Source organism: Bison bison, unplaced genomic scaffold (assembly GCF_000754665.1).
Source record: "Bison bison bison isolate TAMUID 2011002044 unplaced genomic scaffold, Bison_UMD1.0 scf7180017864491, whole genome shotgun sequence".
Taxonomy (NCBI): domain Eukaryota; kingdom Metazoa; phylum Chordata; class Mammalia; order Artiodactyla; family Bovidae; genus Bison; species Bison bison.
In genome coordinates, this window is record NW_011495050.1 from 16701251 (window position 1) to 16727194 (window position 25944).

The 25944-nt window shown below is 37.4% G+C and overlaps 1 protein-coding gene across 1 annotated transcript in view; it reads right to left on the minus strand.

Moving 5' to 3' along the window:
* ZFPM2 (zinc finger protein, FOG family member 2) overlaps positions 1–25944 on the minus strand; it is a 421565-nt gene that overhangs the window by 229725 nt on the left and 165896 nt on the right. The window contains exon 4 of the mRNA XM_010863552.1: positions 24169–24287. Coding sequence (XP_010861854.1) covers positions 24169–24287 — 119 coding nt within the window. The remainder of the gene's footprint in view (positions 1–24168; positions 24288–25944) is intronic.

Here is a 25944-nt window from a genome sequence, read left to right on the forward strand (position 1 = left end):
TTTGGATAGCCATATGCTTGCTTCTTATCAGAATCAATGTTCCACCTTTAAAGACAGGAACATAGAGTTTCAAATAACAGTTCTGATATCCAATGTGGTTTTGCATTTAACTGATCACCCCAACTCTAGTGGTGAGACACAGGCCACTGTCAGATACCTAGTACTTTTCAGGACATTGTCCAGACTAGTCTCCCTGGGCTTTATCGGAGGGTTTTATCAGGCCTCCACATGATAAGAGTTGCTACTATTTGCCAAGTTGGAATTTTTGTAAAATTCCTTAATTTTCTGTTGTTAATCCATCAAATACAAACACATGAAAACTTATCTTACTCTACAAGAAGAAATGATTGTTGGACTGAAAAGTACTAGGAGATAGAGGACTGGGGGCAGCGGGGCTGTCTTTAGTTCACTTAACTCTATCAAAACCAGGCTACTTGGTGCTTTTAACACCCAAGGAAAAAGGAATCTGTGCACAGCACTAAACTCCCTGCTGGCTGTTTTCTTGGTGTATTCGGAGCCAGAATTTAGACAGAAGTAACTTACTTTCCCTAAAATATTTTGTTGTTGTTGTTAGAATATATATGATAATATATATTCTGTTGAGGATGTACAGGCATAATTTTTAGAAAATTTATAAAAAATAAAGTGAAAACATTTTAAAGAGAAATAATAACTCTGTAGTTCCAAAATTAACCTTAAAAACATTTCGAGTAATCTCTAGAATTAGTTCAGAGTGCCGTCCTACTAAACAGTATTATAATTTAGAATTTCTCAATATTTAAAAATATTGATTTTTCATCAGCAAAGTCATTTTCTAAGTTGCCAAAAAGGCTAAAATATAATTTAGGCCTTAAAAAAAAACAAAAAAAAACTGTAACACTACACTAAACTGCAACAACAAAAAGGGAGGTATGATATAAACACTTTACTTTATGAGGAATTTTATAAATAAAACAGAAAATTGTTTAGCCAGTCACCTTCTTATAAACATTTTAGGTATTGCAAATGATCTTTTCTTATAAGGTTTTATGACCATAGTAGTTGGCAAGAGGGCTATTCCATGATGCTCTGTTAACATAGATGGAGAATGAGCAATGAGTTGGACAGGCTGTGCAGGTTCAGAGTTCTGAGCCCTGAACTCGACTTCAGTGGAAAACTCCTCTCATTTACTTCAGCGCCTTTTCTCCAAACCAGCACTTCCGCCCATGTGTTTATTCTCCAGCCCTCTGGGAAGTCACCTTTCATCAAAAGAAGTGTGCTAATCTTCAGCAGTTTCACTGCCATTGGCACCTCTAGCCCCCTCTCTGCTGCTTCCATCTGGGTATACACGAAAAAAAGCTTTCAGGATTCTCAACAATACAAAAAAGAAAAAAAAAATTCTCTTTACTGTCCTGGCAGATGAAAGACCTTAGTCTCAAAACTCAGTTGCATAGACCTCAGTAATAATAAAATGTGTGAATCCAAGAAAGATATTCTCTAATTTTTTTTTTCAGAAACATACTGTAAATGTGTTACCTACTTTTTTTCTGTAAGTATTCAAAGGCTAAAATATTCTTTTATAACAACTTTATTGTCAAAATTTTCCAACATCTATTGTGCAAAACCATCCTGAATACTATGAAAATGTAATACTCAGTGTTGTTCTTCATACATGAGTGTGTAACCAAATAATACATATAAGAAAATATATAACCAAATAATAAGAAAATCTTATGAAGTTGGAAGAGTTTAGGGAAGTGATAAATATGGATGATGTCCCACTCCATATTCTATTAATTTAAAAACATAGGAATAAGTTCCAAACATGCAATGCAGCCCAATAAGGATTCAAGAGCTTGACTTTATTAAGACTACAGATCTTATATGACTGATTTCTCATTTTACCTTTTCTATCTGAAGTTCCATTTAGCAGAAATTTGAAGGAAACTACCCATATTTCTGGATATTTATCCCTAAAAGAATTCCTTGATTACAAATCTATCAGATGTTGCCAGGGAATTCCCTGGTGGTCCAGTGGTTGGAACTCTGCTTCCACTGGCTGAAGATGGAAGCTCAAGCCCTGGTCAGGGAAACTAAGATCCTGCAGGCTGTGTGATGTGGTCAAACACATTTTAAAAAGCCCCCTGAATCTATCAGATGTCACTAACCAGAAAAAGGAAGAACATGGGCAGCTGCAGCATTTGTTCCTCTCAGGGAGATAAATAACCACACTCAAAACTGAAATCCATTCCTGGCAAACATTTCTGTTTGGAATATTCATGGTATGGACCTTCCATCAGGGTTTCTCAACATTAGCAACGTCAAACTCTGGGGCCAGCGCTTTCTTCCCTGTGGAAAACTAGTATAACTCCAGCCTCCCACACACTAGAGGGCAGCAGCCTTGCTTTTCGTTTCCTCCACACCCCTCTTTCCTGCATCCTTGGCCTCCAAGTTTCCACAACCCAATCTGTCTCCAGGCATTGTCAAATGTTCCTGAGGGGCAAAACGGTCCTGGGGCAAGAACCAGTGAGTTATTTGGGTTTCATTAATGAAGAGTTATGAACTCAGTCTTTCATTCTTTCCAATTCATTTTTCTGACCTATATCAGTTTAAAGCTATCATGTATTCTTATCAGGATAGGATATCCAGGTAGGCTGGTCAATAAAATTACAGTTTCCCCAAGACCTCATTCTGTACTTTTGAGCATAAAATCCTAGAAAGAAACCTTGACAAGATGAAGTTGTACAATTTCATCCAACAAATGATCTCACTTCAACACTCACACTAACTTTACTATTAAGCAAAAACAGGCACATTTTCAAATATTGATTCCAACTAATGTCTGATCCTAACAGGCATGATCTTATCAAGGCCCCACTATAATAGAAGGAGTGTCACAGTTTAACAGAATAGGCTGGGATAAGATCGCAATCTTCTTCACAATGATGTGATGGTATCACAGAAAGGGGATAGTATTCTAAGTAATTATCATTAATAGATCCTGGCAAGGAAAGAGCAGCCCTTACTGGGGTCTAAACAAATTTGGGTGAGATAAACCAAGGTTGCTGAGAATTTAAGGCACCAGGTGTTCTTGGAGTCATTTTTCAAAGTTTAAAATAACTCGATTTTAAGTGAACAGGGAAGTGTAGAATGATTTTAGTAAAATGAACATGCAAGGGGAAAAATGTCCCTTTATTATTGATACAGGTGCATTCATTTGTCTTTCTGCCCATTATATCCATTCTGGTTATTTCTATGCTTTGATCTAATTAGGGTATTTGTAAACAGGTTAGTTCTAGCTACTGAATGAGGTTAAATGCATTAGCTATTTGCAGTCTACCAGACATCAATCTGATAAATTAAGCTCCATCACAAGAAACTGAAAAGGTTTGTTCATATTCTTTAAGTCTTTGGTCCAACTCTAGTATATTCACATGATACTAGGTAAGGCACCTTAATACAAAAATAGCTCAAAAGAGCTTTTTCAAGCTTTAAATTTAAGATTCTTGTACTACATTGATTCATTCATCCATTGGCCCCTATGCCCTAGTACACAAAAGCTCACAATTATCACTTCAATATTTAACTTTTCATTGAAGCAGGGAAATTCATGCAATCTATAAAAAGTCAGGGTGACTTTTTAACTACTCATTAATGACAGTTTAATAGACGTAATGGGAGATTTTATCTTAGATCTATTATATAAATCCATTGCTGCTTCCTGAAACTGTTATGCTTCTTACATTGAGCTAAATAAATATTTGCATGGAAAAAAGATATTAGTGATCATTAGTCTAAACAATTAATAAAACACAAACAGTTTTGCTAGAAACTTACTATTGAATGGGCTTCCCTGGTGGCTCAGACAAGTAAAGAATCTGCCTGAAATGCAGGAGACCCAGGTTCAATCCCTGGGTTGGGAAAATGCCCTGGAAAAGGGAATGGTTATTCACTCCAGTATTCTTGTCTGGAGAATTCCACAGACAGAGGAGTCTGATGGGCTTCAGTCCCTGGGGTCACAAAGAGTTGAAAATGACTAAGTAACTAACACTTATTTACTACTGAATAGGTCATTACTCCCTCTTCTTTTATAAAAGAGAGATATAAAGTCCTTTTCTAATCACTGTGATGCAACATATAAAGTTAAAACAAATGATATAAGGGGATTGAATTAGTAAATGTGATCAAAAGGATTTTTCTCAGTTATTTTTTCATATATCTTGAGAGCATGATTATGATTATTACAAAAGCAATGTTATTACTCACACTCTGTCCAGACTTCTCTGGGGAGGGGAAGGGAAAGTCGAACTATATCTTAGTTTGGGTTTCTCTTTTCAAATGGGTGATTAATTACAGGTGCTGAAATCTTTTGGATAATCACTGAGGATGAATGCCTTGCTGAAATCAGCAGTACATAGAGAACTCTAAAAGCTACTAGTTGTTAACATGGTAAAACAAAACAGAACATTCTACACTTGCTATCTTGTCTAAAAATAATGCAGTCATTGACCTTAACCTTATCAAACTGGTCCCATCATCAAGGTCAAATACAACTTCAATAGGACATGAGCATACCATAAGTATTTATGAAACAATTATATCTGTACCTTGCATCTTTCTTTTTTTAATTTTTTTTTGCATTTTTCTATAAAAAGCACTCACAAACAAAAATACTTTTTCAGTAAATGATTTTAATTTTGAAATAGAACTGTGAATTTGTCAAATATTTAAGATAAAAAGTTTATCCACTGTTTAATCTTTTCAGAACCTCCATTTCTATCTCAATACCATAATAGAAAATACACATGGGCAAATCTCAAAATGTATCAAAAGAGACCAAAAGCTGCAATTGTTACCAGTATATACCCTTATATGTTAGGAGATATTCTTTTACTTTGACCAAAGGAAAAAGAACATATGAGAAGCTATTCAGACAATCTCTGGGCTCTCATTTTTTGGGAGAGACATCACTGATTAATGAATGGATTCTGAGGCATTCACTGGGCTTCCCTGGTGACTCAGTGGTAAAGAATCTGCCTGCAACACAGAAGACATGGGCTTTAATCCCTGGGTCAGGAAGATCCCCTGGAGATAGAAATGACAACCTATTCCAATATTCTTACCTGGAAAATCCCATGGACAGAGGGACCTGGCGGGATGCAAGCTGAGGTCCATGGGGTCGCAAAAGAGCGGGACATGACTCTTGTTTGGCAACTAAACAGAAACAACAAGCAACTGAGGCATTTTGGGTCTAGAGACCATTTTCTGTCTATGTAGCAGATAAAGGGACAGAAACAGCACAGGTATGGTGCTAGTTTTCCAGACTCGCAACACTTCACAAGAGTTAGCCATTGGCTTGGTTCACAGAATGGCAGGAATGGCAGGCAGCTAGCTATATTTGAGTTTCTCTGAGAAACCACCACGATGCACCCTGCTAATTCTCTTTCCAGTTTCCATTCTGCAACAATGAATCAAACAAAGAAAGGAAACTATCTGAAAAAAAATCATTAGTTTGTGGAAAGATGTATGGAAATACTGATTTTTGTTCCTTCACACACTACGGGGATCTATGCAAAGCGAAAGCAAATGTCACATAGCGAAACCAGGGGCTGACTCTGTTGCCAACAGGCTCATCACTATTTTTCATCTTTGTAACACACACACCCACGATATGCTCTTTTTCTTCAGCCTGCTAATCAGGGCAGTGGTACCTGATAGTGGATGATTGACTAAAGAAATCAAGATTGAAGTTATTCCCTGAGGCACACTGTACCTCAGATCAAAGAGTGCACACGTGGCATCCTGAAAATGCAATCCAACTGCTCTCACCTCTTAACTCCCTGACACAGGACCCAAAGACAATAATCCTTACAAATCAGAACTACTTTCTGTAAAGAGGAAGGATAGAATTAGAGGGAGAAATTGGGAGATCTGGACTGACTCAGTTAAATAACTTCTTTTAGGACTGACTCAGTTAACAAAATTCTTTTTTAAAAGCTTACGGCTAGTTCTTACTTTCTAACCCAAATATACATTCTAATCTCAATGACAAATTAAGAACAGCCATATTGTATGCTAAATGCTTAAAACCAAGATGATCTTTTTGCAAAAGAATGGATAGAAACTGATCCAGAAATTCTGCTGTATCACAAATGCAATGAGGTTTATTCTAAGAACTGGACAGAAATACAGGTGCTAAAACATCTTTTAAAAAACCTGTAGCATCTTTGGAGACGGCAGTGGCACCCACTCCAGCACTCTCGCCTGGAAAATCCCATGGACGGAGGAGCCTGGTGGGCTGCAGTCCATGGGGTAGCACAGAGTCGGACACGGCTGAGTGACTTCCCTTTCACTTTTCACTTTCACGCATTGGAGAAGGAAATGGCAACCCACTCCAGTGTTCTTGCCTGGAGAATCCCAGGGACGGAGGAGCCTGGTGGGCTGCCGTCTATGGGGTCGCACAGAGTAGGACACGACTGAAGCGACTTAGCAAGTAGCACCTTTAATTACACTGTTGTTACAAAAAATACTTCTTTAGCTATTTCAGAAATCATATCTCATTAAATGATAGTTAATAGAAATATTATAAAGACTTACCTACTATCTCATAAATAAGAGTACATAGAACAATAACAAAGTTCATCCTGGTATAGGATCAGATTTTTAATGGCACAAAGAGCATTATAAATATCAATGGAACTATAAAAGTGTAATTAATGCCTGTGGAGTTATGAAGTTACCTCTTTTTAAAATAAGTTTTCTAGCATATTCAGTTACATTCAATAGACAGCATTCTTCTTAAAGTATAATAAAGAAACTCAAGTGCTAACTTGAACCACTCTAGCAAACATTCAGTCACTTCACTGGGAAATCTGCTTTACACCTACATACCTCAATGATGAAAGCACTTCCATGTTATCAATAGAGCATTAAAATTAATATCCAGGTGTAACGCTGATGGAATCCAAGACTTTTACCATGTTGAGGCTAATTTTTTTTTTAATTTTAATTCTGTTATTTCACAACTAGTCAATATAGATTAGATAGATTTGAGATGAGACATCTGCAAAACAGAGGCAAATTACTGAGAAATTAAGTTCTATAAACATTATGAATACTTTGTATTATTTGACATTAAAAAATATTCTCCTGACTTTCAGGAGAAACTATGGTAAAACAATACAGCAGAATAAGATAAGTGAAAGCTTGATTGCTGTAACTGACCACCTAAAATGGACTGTACTTCTTATTCCTACTGATTTCCCTTTTTTTCAATTTTAAGATAACTAACTACATATGAGCTGAGGAAAGACAGTTGGAGAACTATTGAGAAGATGCAACTCTAATAGGAGGCCATGCATTCCTTTGAATGCTGTCGAACAAGCTAAAAGGAGATGACTTGCTTCTCTTTTCAAAACCTCAGTGCCTATAGTGGTATAAAAACAACAGAAGATTGAGTATCCTTTTCTTTCTACAGTGTGAGTGGTATATAAAATTTGCAGCAAATATTAGCAATACTTCATAACAAAATGCCACCAAACCACTCATTTCTTAAGTTTAAAGATAAATGCTGAAAACTGAACATACTATTCAGTATCCCTAAATCAATTAAACTGTTTGAATCATGAATAATCACAAAATACTTATTATATCATCTTAATGAAGGTTATGGACAGTTCTCAATAATTCAAATGCATAGAGAATAGACAGTAAGGGGAAATGAAAACTCACAGAAAATCAAACAATATAAAAGGGTACTTTGCATTTTATATTTGTTTATTTTTTCATTTCTCACATTTTCTTTTTCTTTTCTTACTATATTTGCCACTAACAAACATTAACATTTCTATAAGGCTCTAGGTGATCAAGAATTAAAACACCTTTTTCATCATCCAAATTTATACATCAAAATGTTCTGTATTTATTCTAAGTTACCTACTGGAATACTTAAAATATCACTATGATAATTTGTCAATTATGTGCTTTGCCATAAGATAAAATAATGCAATTACGAAGAAAAATGAGAAACATTATCAATATTTACAATGTTGTCCAATCTATGACAGAATAAAGCACTAAGGTTTTGTAACTTGCTCAAAAACAGAGGTGTGCTTTATTTCATGATACTATTTTATTTAGGAAATAAACACATCACTTGAGTTAAACAAAATAAAAATGAAAATACCAATCTTACTTGACTTAAAAATCAACCATTGTGTCGTGTGTGTGTATAAACTTATGTGTGTGCATGGCTGTGTGTGAATATGTTTTTTGTGCATTAGGTTTGCTTAAAGTAATATATAAAGGGTACAAAAAGGGTGAAGATAGAATTCAGTTATATTTAAATATTCATATAAGGACTAATTATGCTTGGTGAAAATTTAGTTTTTGTACCCTCACTTTTTAGCAGTGTTCCTGACTTGCAGCACATACTTAATTGAGCCAAGCTTTCTTCAAGATGTCCTGCACAATACATCTAACATCAGAGAAAGAGATTTTAGGCATTCAGTTGCTAGTAGTTAACAGCAAGGGAAGACTGTTAAATTAGTTATGAAATAATAAAAATAAGTACCCCACTTGCAAGTCCCTTGGACTGCAAGGAGATCCAACCAGTCCATCCTAAAGGAGACCAGTCCTGGGTGTTCATTGGAATGACTAATGCTGAGGCGGAAACTCCAATACTTTGACCACCTCATGCGAAGAGCTGACTCATTGGAAAAGACCCTGATGCTGGGAGGGATTGGGGCAAGAGGAGAAGGGGACAACAGAGGATGAGATAGCTGGATGGCATCACCGACTTGATGCACATGAGTTTGGGTGAGCTCCGGGAGTTGGTGATGGACAGGGAGGCCTGGCATGCTGCAATTCATGGGGTCGCAAAGAGTCGGACACGACTGAGTGACTGAACTGAACTGAACCAATCCTCTCAGGTAAAAAAGATAAAATAACTGTAAAAAAGATAAAAATAACACACCACTTGGAAGACACACAATTTGGTGGGGGATTAATTAGAGTGATAAGCTAAAATGGGTCTGTCTCCACTCTTGTATCCAGCCCCTTAGGTCACCAAAGCCCCAAAATTTCTATTGTGACCATTCCAGCAAGTGTATTTTATGATTAATTTCAAATACAAATAGATGGCCTTATAAGAAAAATCTGAAGGCTCTTTACGAATGCAAAGTAAGACTGAGAAAAGTGCAAGTCCCTCAGCCACATCTGACTCTTTGCGATCCCATGCACCGTACACCTCACTAAATTCTGTCCATGGAATTCTCCAAGCAAGAATGCTGGAGCGGGTTGCCATTCTCTTCTCCAGGGGATCTTCCCAACCCAAGGTTTGAACCTGGGCTCTCCTGCATTGCAGGCAGATTCTTCGCCATCTGAGCCACTCCAAATATACCTATCCTTCTGGGATTTCTTTTTTTAGGAAGAAAAAGTTGAAATGACATTGGTAACTATCTCACTTTCCTTCTAGTTTATCTATCCTCATACTTACATACAAATATTATTTTAAACAGAATTTAACAGCCTGAGTTAAACAACAAAACAAAGAGATTAAAGATGAATGGGAGTGTGTCTATCAGCCAGGGCTCAGTAGAGGGAATACACTTAACTCTAGGCAACTGAGCCTGCCTAACTGAGCATACTACCATCCTGGGTATGTGAGGTCACTGCCTATCATTCATCCCTTTGACAACCACTTTGTTTTGGACTCTTTATGCCTGTATGTTTGTTTATAACCTGCCAGAGTAACCGTGGAGTGAATGAAAGAAAACCCTAGTAGTATCTGTTAGTTTAAAGATACTTAAAGATTACAGCTGGTTACAGGATGACAACTTTTCCGGCCCCCATTCACTAATTGCTCTCTGTTTTCATTTTACTGCGGTATGCTATAAAATACTGCTTCTATTTTACTGGCACTTCAGTTGTCTTTATTTTTTTTTCCCCTTTATGTGTAAGAATGACGTTATTTTCGCTAGGACTATCAGCTCGGTTTCTAAAGCTCACTGGAATTCTCTTAGCTATACGAATTCTTAGGAAACATTTAATTTTTTTTTTTTAATTCAGAGCAAAAATAGCACATTTATCCCCTTTCAAAAATCTCAATAAATAACAAAGGTACCTTAGTCTCCAAAACAGCTTAACTGAACCATATGTGAATCCAAAGGCCTGCCAAAATAGAACCAGCATTATAAAAGGTAGTTTCATATTTCACCCAGCCATAAAGTAGGAAGCTACAGTATATAATGCACTGACCACTTGCACAGAGCTCACGATGACAACAGCATGGAAACGCATTGTCAGCAGATAAGTGACCTCCATATACACTCTGGCAGTTTCTTAAGTTTTTTGTGTTTTTTTCTTTCCTTTTTCTGTGTGTGTGTGTGTGTGTGTGTGTGTGTTTTAACCTGGATTGGCTAATCACAGATTATGGGAACAAAAAACTTAAAACAGCATTTTGAACCTCAGTCCCTCTGACAGTTTCAGAATTTCACCATCGAAATATTTCATTAGAAAATCTTCAAGAAGCTGCAGAAGGTTTGGCACCGAACCCTTAGGATCCCATTAAGGGCCTCTGCTGTAGTCCATAGCTCGTCTAGTCCAAAACGGCACTCTCTACTCTCACAAATTCTCTCCAAAGCCATCTGAATCCTCTTTTCCTTATCAGGATGATACAGACTCGCATCATCCTTGGAGCCTTCTGACAGGGGCGACAGCAGCTGGGGTGGGGGGATGCTACAACTGTTCATTGTTTCCTTTCACAAAACACTGCCACAGGGCACAGATTAACACCAAAAAATAGATGGCTGCAACTGAAGAGAAACATTTTTCAGAATGCCTCCACTTGATTAATGAAGTAATGGAGCGGACCAGGGGTTGACTTTTGTCACGCACTCTTCTTCCCTCAACCTTCTCCTTCTGGAGAATCAGCAACGATCGGAACGCTTCTGCCAAAGTCCACTTGCTCTGAAGAGTCATTTTCACAAAGTTGGAAGGAAGGCCACGGTTATTAAAACTGCCTATATTCCCTGCTGGAAATATTCAGGTAAAGGATAAATTCTTTTTACCACCTCTGAACTACTGCGTTGAAGGCAAATGCTATCTCTGTGCCCAGCTCCCCAAAACCCCTGCCCACAAAGTTGATACTTTATTTGACGTGTACTTGGTAGCTCATTTGTAAAGAATCCACCTGCAATGCAGGAGACCCCAGTTCAATTCCTGGGTTGGGAAGATCCACTGGATAAGGGATAGGCTACCCATTCCAGTATTCTTGTGCTTCCCTGGTGGCTCAGCTGGTAAAGAATCTGCCTGCAATGTGGGATGCCTGGGTTCAATCCCTGGGTTGGGAAGATGCCCTAAAGAAGGGAAAGGCTTCCCACCCCAGTATTCTGGCCTGGAGAATTCCTTGGACTGTATGATCCGTGGGGTTGCAGAGAGTCAAACATGACTGAGCAATGGTCACTTTCACTTTGGACCCTGATGCTTATCTCAGACGCATATGGGCTGTCACTGGGCACCTTCCACAGAATAACATTCTACATGTGCCTGCAATGACTTTAAGACGCAAGGTGGTAATAATGACACATCCAAGATTAGCATCAGAGCCCAAGGGACTTGTTAAGCCCCTGTCCATGGGCTAATGCTTGCACACAGGGTGCTGTGCTGTGCTGTGCCTAGTCGCTCAGTCATGTCTGACTCTTTGCGATGCCATGAGAAACAAATGGTATGTGCTTGACTTCTCAATAAAAGCTAAAACCTAAGGCCCATGAACTGCCTTTGCTCTTCCAAATTTTGTCCCCATTCTTTCTTATTTTACTGTGCATCGCTGTCTGCCTTGTGATGTGCCTTATTCACTCCATTCTGTACCAAGCTCTAAAATGCCATAAGTAACGAAAGAATTGAGTTAGCGTTTTAAAATACAAACCAAACTCAAAAGTGAATCAGACAGGGTAAATTACTTTTCCAATTGTCTGAAATGCCCAATCATACACCTGAGAAAAGCTTTCTGAAGAAATACTCCTTACAAAAAGAAAACACAAAGGAGCCAGGATAATTCAAAAAGCAGTTTGACCACTTAACCTTTCTTTCTCTTCCCAAAAACATGTTTTTTCTCTTGTTTCTGTGGTGATTGTCTCCTTAGATGATAAATACTCTAAGTACATACCTTGTACTTGTCTAGGCTATGAGCCCTCAGAATACTGATGCTAGCTAATCAATAAGTATGTGTGTGTTTGTGTGTATACAGATACATGTGTGCACATGTGTATGAGGATGTATATGTGCAATGACAGCCAAGAGTGCTTTTTAAAATATATTCAGAGAGGGGGGCAGAAGAGAAGAGGCTGGAAGCACAGTTTGGCAAATTAAGGGAATGAGTAATCTACTTTCTATTCACAGGCATAATAAAAAGTAACTAGATTGTATAACAATCTGTATATTTTTCAAAGTGACTAAATGCATATAATTTTATATAATTTTACAACCGTAAGATGTAGGGCTGGTATTATAACCCCCATTTTATAAATGAGGAACCTGAGAGCAGGTGTGATTACCCAAGACAGCACTTTGGGTAATAACAGTTGGGACTAGAATCAGACTGCTCTGACCACATCATGGGCTCTTTCCCATGCTTTCCCCCCATTTCTGATCTTTACAACGTGTTAGTGTATGTTTCTCAAAATTACTGAAGGAGAAATTCTCAGCCAACAGCCTGCCTCTGGCTCCTATTTTCCATTAGATTTTACATAACTGTTCCATATATTTTCATTCATATTTCTCTGTCCTCATATTAATAATCAATTTCCAAACAAATTAATCAAGAATTTATTCATGACTTTCTATATGGAGCAGCTTATCTACCTTCAAAAACGAGAATAAACTATATCTCATTTTTACGTGTATCTTTTACTTACAGTTAAACCTTGATTTTTGGTTATGATGTTTTATAATATATGCGTTAGTCTTTTCTATTTAAATTAATTGGATTTTCGTTTGTGATGTCTCCCAGTGCTACTATTATTTGAAAGTCCTTCCTTATTCAGAGGCGAGGTAACTATTTATGTACATTATCTTAGCAGTAAACAGCCTCTGAGATGGCCCCCAGTGATCACAGCTTTTGGTTTTAAGCCCATGTACAATGTCTTTCCCTTAAGAGTCGGCTAGACCTGCTGATTCAATTTTAATAAAACGAATTCAGCAAAAGTGATGGGATACCTACTTCCAAGACTAGTTTATGAAAACACTATGATTTCTGTCCTGGGCTCCTTATCTTGCTGTCTCATTTGCTTGCACAGAGAGGAGCCAGTTGCCATGCTATGAGCTTTTCCTCAGAGAAGCCAAGAAGGCAAGGTACTGAGTCAACGGCCATGCAGTGACCTTTCAAGAAGGTCTTCCTTTGGTTGAGACTTCAGATGACACCATAGCCCTGGCTGTCACTTTTTGAATCCAGCCTTGTATGAGACACCATACCAAAGACACACAGATAAGCAGTGCTCATATTTCTGACCCTGAGAAAAGAGTATGAGAAAACCACAAGACTAAGGCACATAACCCTACACTTCATTCTGAGCTCCTAACCTTTAAAATAGAAAGAGATATAAACCATATAAAATAGCACAAATGATATACAAATTACTAGAATCAAGAAGCTGTAGTTTTGTTGAACTAGGGCAAAGGATTATATTTTTAAAAGTGATATAAAAGCAAATGACTAATACAGAATGACTTTAAATTCAATACTTAAATGTATAAGGAAAGAAATGCTCATTTCCAAAAGAGAGTTTCTCAAATAAGTTTGCAAGTTTACAAAAACATTCTAGAAATATTATATTTTTCCTTCACAAATAAATGTAAGAATTATTGCCTGTGGACATCATACAACATCAACACGAGCCTTGTAGGAGTCACTTAGACAGGGTCAGATTCACAAACCTGCCTACATCAGGAAAACCTCTTATGAGACTAAAGACTGACAATGTCAACTGAGAGCTAATGTTAAGATATGATATTTAATTAGTGGTGTCCTGGGAATATCTATTGATATTTAGTTATAAAATATAGACAGATATTTTATGAGCCTAATGTGTCCCATTTAAAGGGTTATGCCTATGTAACATTGATTTGGAAGAACAAACAAAAGGAATACAAAATAGCACTTATGTCCATTTCTTTAACAGTTATCTCCAAGTTACTAAATGTATTAATTATGCCCAGTAGACATCATTTACTAAATTTTTGTAATACTGGAACAATATATATTATAACTATGTAAATAACAGGGAAATGCTCAAGCCAAGCAATTGTTTTATAAAGAGCTGTGGAATGGCAAGTCTTGAAAAAAGTCAAGACAAAAGACTTTAAAAGGCAAGCCAGATATATCAGCAAATAATCAATAAAATTTTGGGTCAACTTTGTAAACTGCTCCTCACAAGTGTGTTCTCATTTTACCTTCTCCTCCAGCCAAAAACATTTTTTCCAACTTTATATTCCATAATTTGTGTTATGGAAACAGCAGAGCTATAGTTTGCAAATCATTCCCTCACCACCCAAGAATGTGATAGACTTTCCTTAGGGAACAGGGATTCTATCCCCTATGGGACCTTAAGCTTGAGAAAAGATTTACAAACAGGAACAACTCCATAAAGAGAAGCTGGATGCCTAAACCAATAGCCAAACTGCATCTTTCATATCTATGCTCGGGGAAAAGGTTGTGTTACTCATTAGTCTGTTCAACTTTATATACATTGTCTTCTTAGCAGAGCAACTTTAATCATATTAAATGCCATGAAGTAGTTACTCCTTCCAGACATTGATTATATTAATAGCATATCACAGAGTCATTTTAATAACTCCATGAGAAGACCATTTTCAATAAAATTCTCCTTGGAATTCTAGAAAAAGGGAATAATAAATAATCTTAAACAAACCAAAAAAAGACGCTTTCTGTTTATTCAAACTTGGCCTAAGTATAAGTAAAGAGCTTTAGCCATGTAGCATAACCCAAAGGGAAAATGTGTTTAGATTTCAGGCACAGATCAGTAGGTTAGACCCATAAATAAACCTGTCTATATATGGCAAGAAAATGTGTCGTTGTGTTTCTACCTTTCAAATCCAAGTGCAAACATAAAGAACCTAGAAAGATTTCACCATCAGAAGAAAAAGCAAATTAAAGGTAGATTGAGATTAGCAGACAGACTGCTACACATAAAAGGTGTAATTTTAGGAGGCAGATACAAATTATTAGGAAAGGCCAAATATATGTTTTCATTTCAACATTATTTTCCCACATTACAAAAGAATTCCATCCATAGCCAATATCACTATGTCTACATTATAATACAACAAATCCCTTCAGATCCATATATAATTGACCTTGCTTATTTGCTTCGACAGATTTGAATTGTTGAGTAATTCCTTGGTGTTTGGTTTCTTTCTTTCTGACTCAGATTCTACAGGATGCTTTCACTAACTTGGGACTTCATGCCAATCTCTCTTCTCCCTGAGCACTCTCCTCTTCCACAAACAAACAAAAAACTCACAAAAAGTCCTCTGATTCTAGAAACCAAACCAACACACCATTTTCCAAGGCTCTGCTGTACTGTCTCGCCTCATGTCTTCTTGGAGCAGCTTCTGCTGTCCACTCAGTTTCCATTAATTCTCCACATGGCAGATAGAGTATAAGAGAAGCCAGGATCTTGGCCTCCCTAAGGGACAAATCTACAATCTCCATCAATAATGAATTTCCCCAACGTTTCCTCAGAGGAACAGGGTACAATTAAAAAGGTTATAAGTCCTTGCACTACTAGAACCTAAGGGCATCCGTGAATGAAACTGGCTTAAGCCCAATTAGAGGAATCAGTACATTTGTCTTCTCTTGGAACAACCCTGCTCTTACAGTTCCCATCAATTCAGTATAAATCTGACTGATCTTATCCAAGAAGTTAATAGAAAATTGCTCACAGTGGGCGACTGCCACCTCAGTTTCCAAGCAGAGACAGATGGAATTTCCCAGATGGTTTGTCACTGAAAGTGCAAGGCTGGATGAGACTTCACAGAAAGCATGGTAGAGCAGAATACCTTCTTGGCCTTCACCCAGGTCATAGTGAAGGATTGAAAGTGGATTCTGTTACAAACAAATCATAATTGCCTCAATGGGCTCACCACCTTGTCCTCTTTACCTACTTCAAAGGGGTGCAGATATTACACTGAAATTAGTCAATATTTATCAAGAAGCTGTCATAGGCATATCTTTCTGTTAGGTAAAACCTGACAAATAGACATAGTTATCCTCCTCTATTGCATCTTACATTCAAGTGAGATTAAGAAAAAAATTATAAACAAATAAAACAGGCACAAGATGGCATTAACTGTGGTACTGTATTGCTAAGTTGGGCAGATGAAGAAAGATCTAAGAGGAAACAAGAAAAATGGGCATAAAGACTCAAGGAGAACACCAAGGTCTTGAATAAAGAAAGATGTGCATCATTTGCTGATACTGGAGAAAAGTTAAAGGAAAGAATTAATTGACTCACTTTCTAAAGGTTATTTACTGAGCCCTTGCTATAAACCAGACAATGTTCTAGATAAGAAGGATACAAAGATAAATGATAAGTAGCACATAGGTGGTGGCACTAGCGGCAAAGAACCCGCCTCCCAATGCAGGAGATGTAAGAGGTGGAGGTTTGATCCCTAGGTTGGGAAGATCCCCTGGAGGAGGGCATGGCAATCCACTCCATTATTCTTGCCTGGAGAATCCCATGGACAGAGGCACCTGGCAGGCTACAGTCCATAGCATTGCACAGAGTCAGACATGACTGAAGCGACTTAGCAGCAGCAGCAGCAGTGTATGGGTGAGATAGACAAGTAAAGAGATATTTGGAATTATGCAGTAAATGTTCTAATCCTAGGAAGCCTAAAGATCATAGAAATATCTGAGGAGTTGATATCTATTCCAGACTGGAGGCTTTAGGGAAGGTCCACTTTGGGGTAACCTGAGGCTGAGCCTTGAAGTGAGTAATGGAGTTAGTGTGATAAAGAAGGGCAGGAAGGGGAGCACAGGGCTTTGTGGATGATAAAACAGCACAGCCAAATGCACAGAGACATGAGAAAAAGAGTATATTCACATTGTAGGTAGCTGAGGTTGACGGAAAGCTACACTGAGAGTGGAAATGAGGTAAGAGCTGAGCAGGTGATATCATGAAAGCCCTTTCTCCGGAGTTTGGTTTCTCTTGTGCCCTTGAATGATTTCAGGCATACAAGTAACAAGTTTTGCTATAAGGGCACACTGTGATTTGGGTAAAAAAAAGAAGACAGGAAGGAAGGCAGAAAGAATAGTTAGAAGAATACTGTGATAATCAAGGAAGAAATGATGGAGGTTTCACCAACAACAGTGGCAGTAGGAACAGAAAGAAGGGAGTAGACGTGGAGAAAGCAGGAGTTATGGTACTTGCCTCCTGGATGTGAAAAGCAGAGTCTTGGAAGATGTTTGGCTCCGAACGGCTGACAAAAACAAAGCTGTTCGTTATAGGCAATGAAGGAAAGGTGTGTGTGAGTTTGTGCCTACATGTGCGTGCACATACACGTTTGACTATGTATGTAAATGGACCCATGAGATGCGAGAGGGGAGAGGTAGAAATGGAAGGAGGGTGACGTGGAATAACTCATAGAATGGACTGCCTGCAGAGGCAGCAAAGGAGAGGCAGAGATTTAGGTTTAAAAGCGACTAAAATTTGGAAGGCAGGGAAAAGGGCACAGAGACAGTAGGTGGAAACAATAATAAACTCTCCTTACGACTGTTGAGTTGGAGGAAGTCAGTGGGAAAGCCTTGTAAAACAGTTGAAACGTGCTATTAGAGAAAGGGTAAAAAGCCAAGGTTAGAGATTTTTTAATTTAAATGTCATTTGTAAATTAGTAGCTGAAGCTTTGCGAGTGGATAAGCTCCCCGAGGCACTGGGAACAGAGGGAGAAGAGAAGAAAGGCCATAGTGTTTTGGGAAACATAGTTAAATTTAAAAGAGCCAAGACCCAGAGAGACATGAGAAGTAGAAAAGTATGGGAGTCCTGAGCCCAGATTAGAATGAATATTAAAAGGAGGATATTATTCACAATGTCAACATCAATGGAAAGAAATATAAGACCCAACAAAAAGTCATGCCTCAGCAACATTATAAATTATATCACTGAGAGGGTAAAGCTGGGAGGGTGTGGGTGGGGTCGGTCAGATTGCTCATGGTGAGGAAATTCAATTAGATCATACTTTTATTTTAAAGAGCATTTGTTGAATATCTATTATTTGCCAGAGGCAGTGATCTAGAATTGAATAATTATGATTTTTAAAAATCTATACTGTCTAGAATCTCAGCAATAATTTGGATATTACGTTCCAATTTATTTCATTATTATATTTTAGAAGCTGTCTTGGCATGGCTTTCCCAGAAGGTTACCTTCAGACTGATTCAAGTCCAAGTAGTTTATTCGGAGGTGACCTCAGAGCAGTTTAGTAGAGGTGTGGAGAAATAAGCAGGAAGGAAAAGGAAGCACATAAAGGCTGTGTTATAAAACTGGCTGGGGCTCAGTTTCACTGGCAAACTAAGAGATCTTGTAAGACACTTTTCACATATCCTAATGGAGAGGCAAGGAAGCAGGGGGGTATTTATCCACCAACTTCTGTCCCTCATTGGTTAAGGATTACTTTTGAAAACATTAATTCTCCAGCATGTCACAGCTTGACTGGTTTGCAGAAAGTTTGCTCCCGAGGCTGGAAAAAATGTCCTCAAATAGAAAGTCAGAGATGTTTCCACTAGGCAGCCTTTGCCACTATAGGTGAATGCTAGAGACCTTTGGGTAGAGATGCAGTCGCTGTAGGGTGTGCACAACACGAAGCTTGAAGACTTGCAATGAATGGGCTCAGAGACTGGCACTGGAAGAGTTAGAGCTAGAAGGGCACAATGGAGATATCTAGTAATTCTAATATTTCCCTATGATGTAGATCAGGAACCTTTAATTCTTTCCTCAACCACATTTCTATGATAACAACTACCTTAAAATTAAGATGGAATTTAATGTGCACATTATTTTATTATTAAATCAATAAAATTTTACCTATAGTACCCTTTATATGTACACTTTCTGTTTGTAAAATTCAGTATCACAACCACATGGTAAAATAAAACAAGGCTCCCTTCTGATTGAACGACATCAATAAAATGAAATTTCTATGTCAAATTTCATTTGCTGAATTTAACAGATTGTGATAAGTTTACTATTATGTAGTAGGTAACCTGGGACTTTCTATTTATGTTCTGTTTAATTAAGTATGCATGTTGCATGATTCCAGCAGGCAGTTGGTTGAATAAGACTAGTTACCTAGTGAAAGCTGATTCACTCAAAAGAGAGAGAGAGAGCAAATGTCACTCATATTGTAGACACCAACCTTCCAAATAATCGGTGTTGTCTGATAATTATTAAGCACTTACCATGGGCTAGCAGAGCAGAGATTTAGCATATTACAAAGATCTATGTCTTCAGGAGAAAATGAGAGAACTTCAAAGGCACAACATACAAATACAGAAACTCTAAAACACCTCTAAAACAGATATTGATCACAATTTAAACTGATTTTTTAAATTTCTTCTTGTCCATAGTCCTTTGATATTTTCAATGAATAAAATTGTAAGACTTTCAAAAACATGAAATTTGGGTCACTATGATAGCACTTAATGTAAATTATTTCTTGACACAGAAGTAGGATGTTGGAAAGAAAGCTAGGCGCCCTTACTGGTTAACAATTCATATGGGAGTGGAAGACTGTACCTGAAAAAACTAAAACTTCCAATATACCACAGACCTTTGGAAACTGTGATGGTTAATTTTGTTTATCAACTTGGATGGTGTTTTTGTTGAGACTGACACTTGAATCAGGGTACTCTGAGTGAAACAGATTGCCCTCCATAATGCTGGTGGGCCTCACCCAATCAGAAGAAAGCCTGAATAGGACAAAAAGACGGGCCTCTCCAGGATTTGAAACAGCTCAACTGGAATTCCAGTTCAATAACCAACTTCATCACACCATCAGCTCTGCTGGGTCTCCAGCCTGCTGACTCACACTGCAGATTTCCATCCAGCCAACTCCATGATCGTGTGGGACAATTCCTTATAAAATATATAAACACACACACGTCACACACCCTATTCTGTTTTGCTGGAGACCCTGGACTAAACCAGTGTCCTTGGAAAATAGTCAAATTTAGGCATGTAAAATCCCCAAATGCCAAAAATCTATAGTTTGACTTATTTAATTTGGTGTGTCTTTTCAGTTTTAAACTTGAAAGATTTTAATGAACCCATTTTTACAGGTGACTGAGTAGTAATAATATTCAGTATTTCTTAATAATTCCTGTATGCTACCTCATTTAATCTTTACAAAACCCTGACAAGCTAGGTAGTAATATTGTCCTTCTAGATAAAATTTCTAAAGACGGTATTAGATTGCAGCATGGGGGTCTCAACTCAGATTGAGTTGATCTTGGTCTAGTCATTCAGCTTCCCAAAGTAGCAATTTCCTCCTGTGAAACAAAGGAGGAAAAAAAAGGATATTATCTTCTCATATGCTCATGAAAGAATTAAATGAGATATAAAACCTGTAAAGCACTTTGACCCTAACTGGCCCAATGAAAATATTAACTATATTCTGCTGTTAAGCATAAACTATCTAACAAGATAATGAGGTGTGAACAAAATTTTATTTATTTCTATGCTCATTGTGTTATATGATTCCAAGAAGAGCTTTTTGTCAAATCAATTCTTTTGATGTTTCCATATAGCCTATATTTTTAGTAATGTTCTCTATATATATCCAAAAGCCTGGTCTGAAAAGGCTTTCTGCAAAAGGTGGCATATTGCTAATGCACTTCAAGATGGGAACTTGAAAGATATAAAAAGGATTTGACATCTGGCATGGTGACTCAATTAATTACTGTGTTGGATTAATTAGTTTACTGGGTCTCTTGAGACAACATCATGAGCCTGAACAGAGTAACATAACATTGGTTGGTGAATAAGCAATTTAAAAGAGTGCGCTAATTCCAAATTTGATTTCAGGTTGGGTAAGGTAGGGTAAGGTAGGGTTAATAGGTTATATATTGTATGATGAAGAAAATGTACCTTCATGATATAAAACCTATATTAAATGACTGTCAAAATTATAAAGAGGTAATAAAATTGTGGAACTCTTTGAATTAACACCTAATTCTTCAGTCATGATAGTTATGAAGAATTATAACAAGTATTTTGCCCAAAGTAAGAAAAAAGAACCTGCTTGTAATCATTGTATATTTTCTCCCAAAGCTTTTAATAAATTTAGAATTCATGTAAAGAAATTCCTAATAATTTTTATCATACTCAGATCATGTGACAGATGCTATTGGGAAGGAGTGTGATCTGGTATTTAAAAACACAGATTCTGGAATAAAAAAGCCTGAGCCTTAATTTTCTTATCTATAAATAAGATTTTAAATAGGACCAAATTCACAAGTTTGTTTTGAGGAGTAAAGGAGCTAATACATTTCTAATCCTCCATATAGTGTCTAGAAAAAAATAAGTACATAGTGTAACTTAGATAATTATTCTATAGAAGTAACAGTAGTGCCAAGACTACTAGTAGTATTTAATGACATAAAATCCAAAGTAAATTCTAGCAAGAAAATACTATTATCAAAAAAAAATTTTTTTTAAGTATATTTTAGCAAAGCAGCTACATTTTACAATAGAGGAAAATTCTATAGTTTAGGGAAATAACATGAATCAAATGTTTAAATTCTAAGACAAAAGAAGAAAACTAGGTTATTAAGATTATTTTCTATTACATAATTATTCACCACAACTGGGTTTTTGATATCCTAAACAGTATCCATTCACTTCAAATAGTATCAAAAATACCACAATGTCACATCTATAACCAAATTATTTAAATGATATTAAGTATGGCATAAGATAGCTTTAGAGTGGTACAGAAATATGAAAAAAAATTATATCATGTCTAAACAATAGGAAATTACTTCACTGAAAAATTAAACTTCCACAGATAGGTTTAATTTCCATACATCATAATTTAGCACATGCTAAAGATGTATAAAAAGCATCATTCTACATACATATCATGATATAAAGATTAATTAAAAATTACATTTTCATAGAGATATTATGCTGATATAATAAAAAGGAAAACGTGTTTCTTACATTAACAACAGCTGACACCTAAGTGGCATCACACTTTTGAAGAAATAGCAGGCAAATGACAGAAGTTTGTGTTGGTGTCTGATACACAGTGATAAATAAGATAAATATCTTCTTGCCTAAAACATTTTGAAAGCAATGCTACAGCACCAATAGAAACGCCCAGATAAATGGGTTTTGCAAAGGATTTAATTCAACCTTTGATGTTGAGACAATCTTCCCCTTGCCTTTGCTTGATTAAGCAGTATAATAGCTAGTATCACCCTATCAAAGGAATCAATAGAGCAGTCCACTGTGCAACTCAGCCTCTAAGGTCAGCAGTGTTTGCAGAGCCACTTCTCAAACCCCTTCTGCGGCAGGCACACGGACCACCACACGGTACACTGCTCCAGATTATTAAATATTTAGCCTGGTCTGTCAACTTGTTTGGTTCTTAAATACATGTGAAGTCTCCTACTTTATCCTTTTACGTATAAACACGAGGATTTAGAAAGTAAAAAGCACACTTCTAGAATCTCTTATGCTGTTTAAAAGTTGGATGACACAAATGTTTCTTATTTATTCTAGTCATTACTTTTAGTTAAATCAATAACCTCTTTCTCATTCACATGGCACTAAATAAGCAGAGAACTGCACATACTAATTTCTTTCATGTAATAACCCGAAGAAATGATTTCTTTCATGTAATTCAACTGAAAAAGGAAAGCAACATTGCTGAGTCAAGCACACTTGTTTAACAAGAACCCCTCTAGGAGTTCTTACACCGCCCCCCCCCCAACCCCCACCACCTCAATGCAGATAGAGTCATTTAGCAGGCATGAAACTCTTCCTACATAAATGGCATTTAGAGAGAGGGACTTCCATTTCATATATATATGATTTCTGGATCTCCTAAAGAATATAAAATATCGTTATCCCCAAGTTTCGTCACTTGTATTATCACGCATAATAGGAAAGGTCCTGGTGTCCTGATTCCTGGACTTTGTGCAAGTTACCTTACTAGAAAAAAGGAAATAAAGCAGATGGAGTTGAAGTTGCTAGAGTATCCTGGATTACTCAGGTGGGCCCAATGTAATCACACACGTTCCCGAATGTGGAAAGGGAATACAGAAGAGTCAGAGTCAGAATAAAGATGTGTAGAAGACAGCCATTGCTGGTTGTGAAGATGGAAGGAAGCCATGAGCCACGGGTTGTGGACAGCCTTTAGAAGATGGAAAATGAAAGAAAACATCTGTCCCCACCTTCTAGAAGCTTCAGCAAAAAAAGCCCTGAAGATACTTTGATTTTAGCCCTGAGAGATTCATTTCAGACTATAAGATGATGGACTTGGGTTGTTTTAAGCCACAAAGTTTGTGGTAACTTGCTGGAGCTGCAATAGGAAACTAACATATTGAATTAAGAAATGAAGTGTAAATGTAATCAAATACTCCATCTTTCCATAACTTTTTAAGATAGCTAATCAATCGTTCATATAATTTTTCCCAGAGGTAGACTTTTTAAGCTCAGAATATTTACAAAAAAGTTAACAAGAAAAATTATGATGCTGATCACTTATCCTCACTCTTAAAAGTACAAATAGAATTGCCAAGCAATATCAAGGTTGTTTATTTCTTGTTCATCATGTAAACCTGTAATTTATGACAATTTGTGTCATCTTAAGAAGAAAAGCATTTGTATATGTTATTAAATATGAACAATATTAGTCTGGCTATGAAGATAAAGCAACCTTATAAATTACCTTACTAAATAACCATTCAGTGTGATTAACCTGTTTCCTTCTAAATTCTGCATATAATACTGTCAGAGACAAACAACTTGGAAAATATTCCAGTTTTACGGTCCGTGAAAAAGAGAAAGCAAACTGTTACTTTTAGTGTTTTCACCAGGAAGCAAGCATAGATCATTTCTGTACCATGACAAAGTACTAAGAGTCAACCATCTCAGAACATCCACATACCAAGGAATTATTATTCAAGTCCATCTTCCCAGCGAATGGTCCCCAGGTGGTTCCCACTGGAAGTTGCTGCCGACTCTGAATTTTTCGCTCTCCATCTCTCTGAAACACCTCCAGCTCTCCTGCAGACAATGAACACACGAGCGTTTAAGTACTTTCACTTGCGTTTTACCAACAGCTGACTTTTTGTGTGTTTGGTCTCCATGCACAATATTCTCAGGATTCATATAACAAGAATTGATTATGTTTATCTCAACTGATCTTGGTATCCTGACAGGATAATAAAACTTGTCCTTTTAACTGTATTCACATTTAGTCCAATTTCTTTCTTGAGTTTTTGCACACTTATCATCTACTGTAGGGCTTCCCAGGTGGCTCAGTGGGTAAAGAATCCGCCTGCAATGCAGGAGACACAGGCAGAACTCGATTTCCATCCCCGTATTAGAAAGATCCCCTGGAGGAGGGCATGGCAGCCCACTCCGATATTCTCGCCTGGAGAATATTGCTCCTTGCATGGACAGAGGAGCCTGGTAGGTTACAGTCCATAGCGTTGCAAAGGGTCAGACACGACTGAAGTGACTGAGCATGCACACACACACACGTCTATTGTAGTCAATTCTATTCAGTAAATCCTTAAGAACCAGAAATGATAACACATCTTCAAAAAGCACTGATACAATGTAAAATCAGACAGGAAACATTAGGACAATAGCTCAGAGTTTAAATTCCTATATTTGATTACCAATGTAGTAAATCATTGCAATTACAGATATATATGAAGTGAAGTGAAGTGAAAGTCGCTCAGTTGTGTCCAGCTCTTTGTGACTCCATGGACTATACACAGTCCATGGAATTCTCCAGGCCGGAATACTGGAGTGGGTAGCCTTTCCCTTCTCCAGGGGATCTTCCCAAAGTTTGATCTCCCAGGGATCAAACCAAGGTCTCCTGCACTGCAGGCAGATTCTTTACCAGCTGAGTCACCAGGGAAGCCCAAGAATACGGGATTGGGTTGCCATTTCCTACTCCAGGGGATCTTCCCGAGCCAGGGATTGAACCTGCATCTCTTGTGTCTCCTGCATTGGCAGGCGGATTCTTTGCCACTACCACAGTGATACAAGACTTTTGTGAAGAACATGGAGAGTTTCTTTTTTTTAAGTGCTTGGCAATTTCCTGAAATTACCACTAGTTTCAGTGGATAGGACAACTACATGTGCAAACTGGAGGTGTATGTTTTCCCAAATTAAAAAAAAACAATGTTCAATCAAAGTCATTATGCTTTTACATTTGGTACTTTAGGCAAGACTTTATGCTACAAGTTTGGACAAAAACCCTCCCCAAACAAGCAGTTTAGGTTGATATTCTCCTTTATTTCTTCCCAATTATTACTTTGTGATCATTATATAGTAATAGGAAACTAAGACAGTATTCAATGGCATACAGTAGGAATCAATCAAATGCTCACTTAAGAAATAAATGAATGGATTAATAAAAAAATAAATGAAGCCTTCAAAACGTCAAAGAATGGCCGTTAAACCTAAACATTGTTTGCTGCTGCTGCTGCTAAGTCACTTCAGTCGTGTCCGACTCTGTGTGACCCCATAGATGGCAGCCCACCAGGCTCCCCCGTCCCTGGGATTCTCCAGGCAAGAACACTGGAGTGGGTTGCCATTTCCTTCTCCAATGCATGAAAGTGAAAAGTGAAAGTGAAGTCGCTCAGTTGTGTCCGACTCTTAGCGACCCCATGGACTGCAGCCTACCAGGCTCCTCCATCCATGGGAT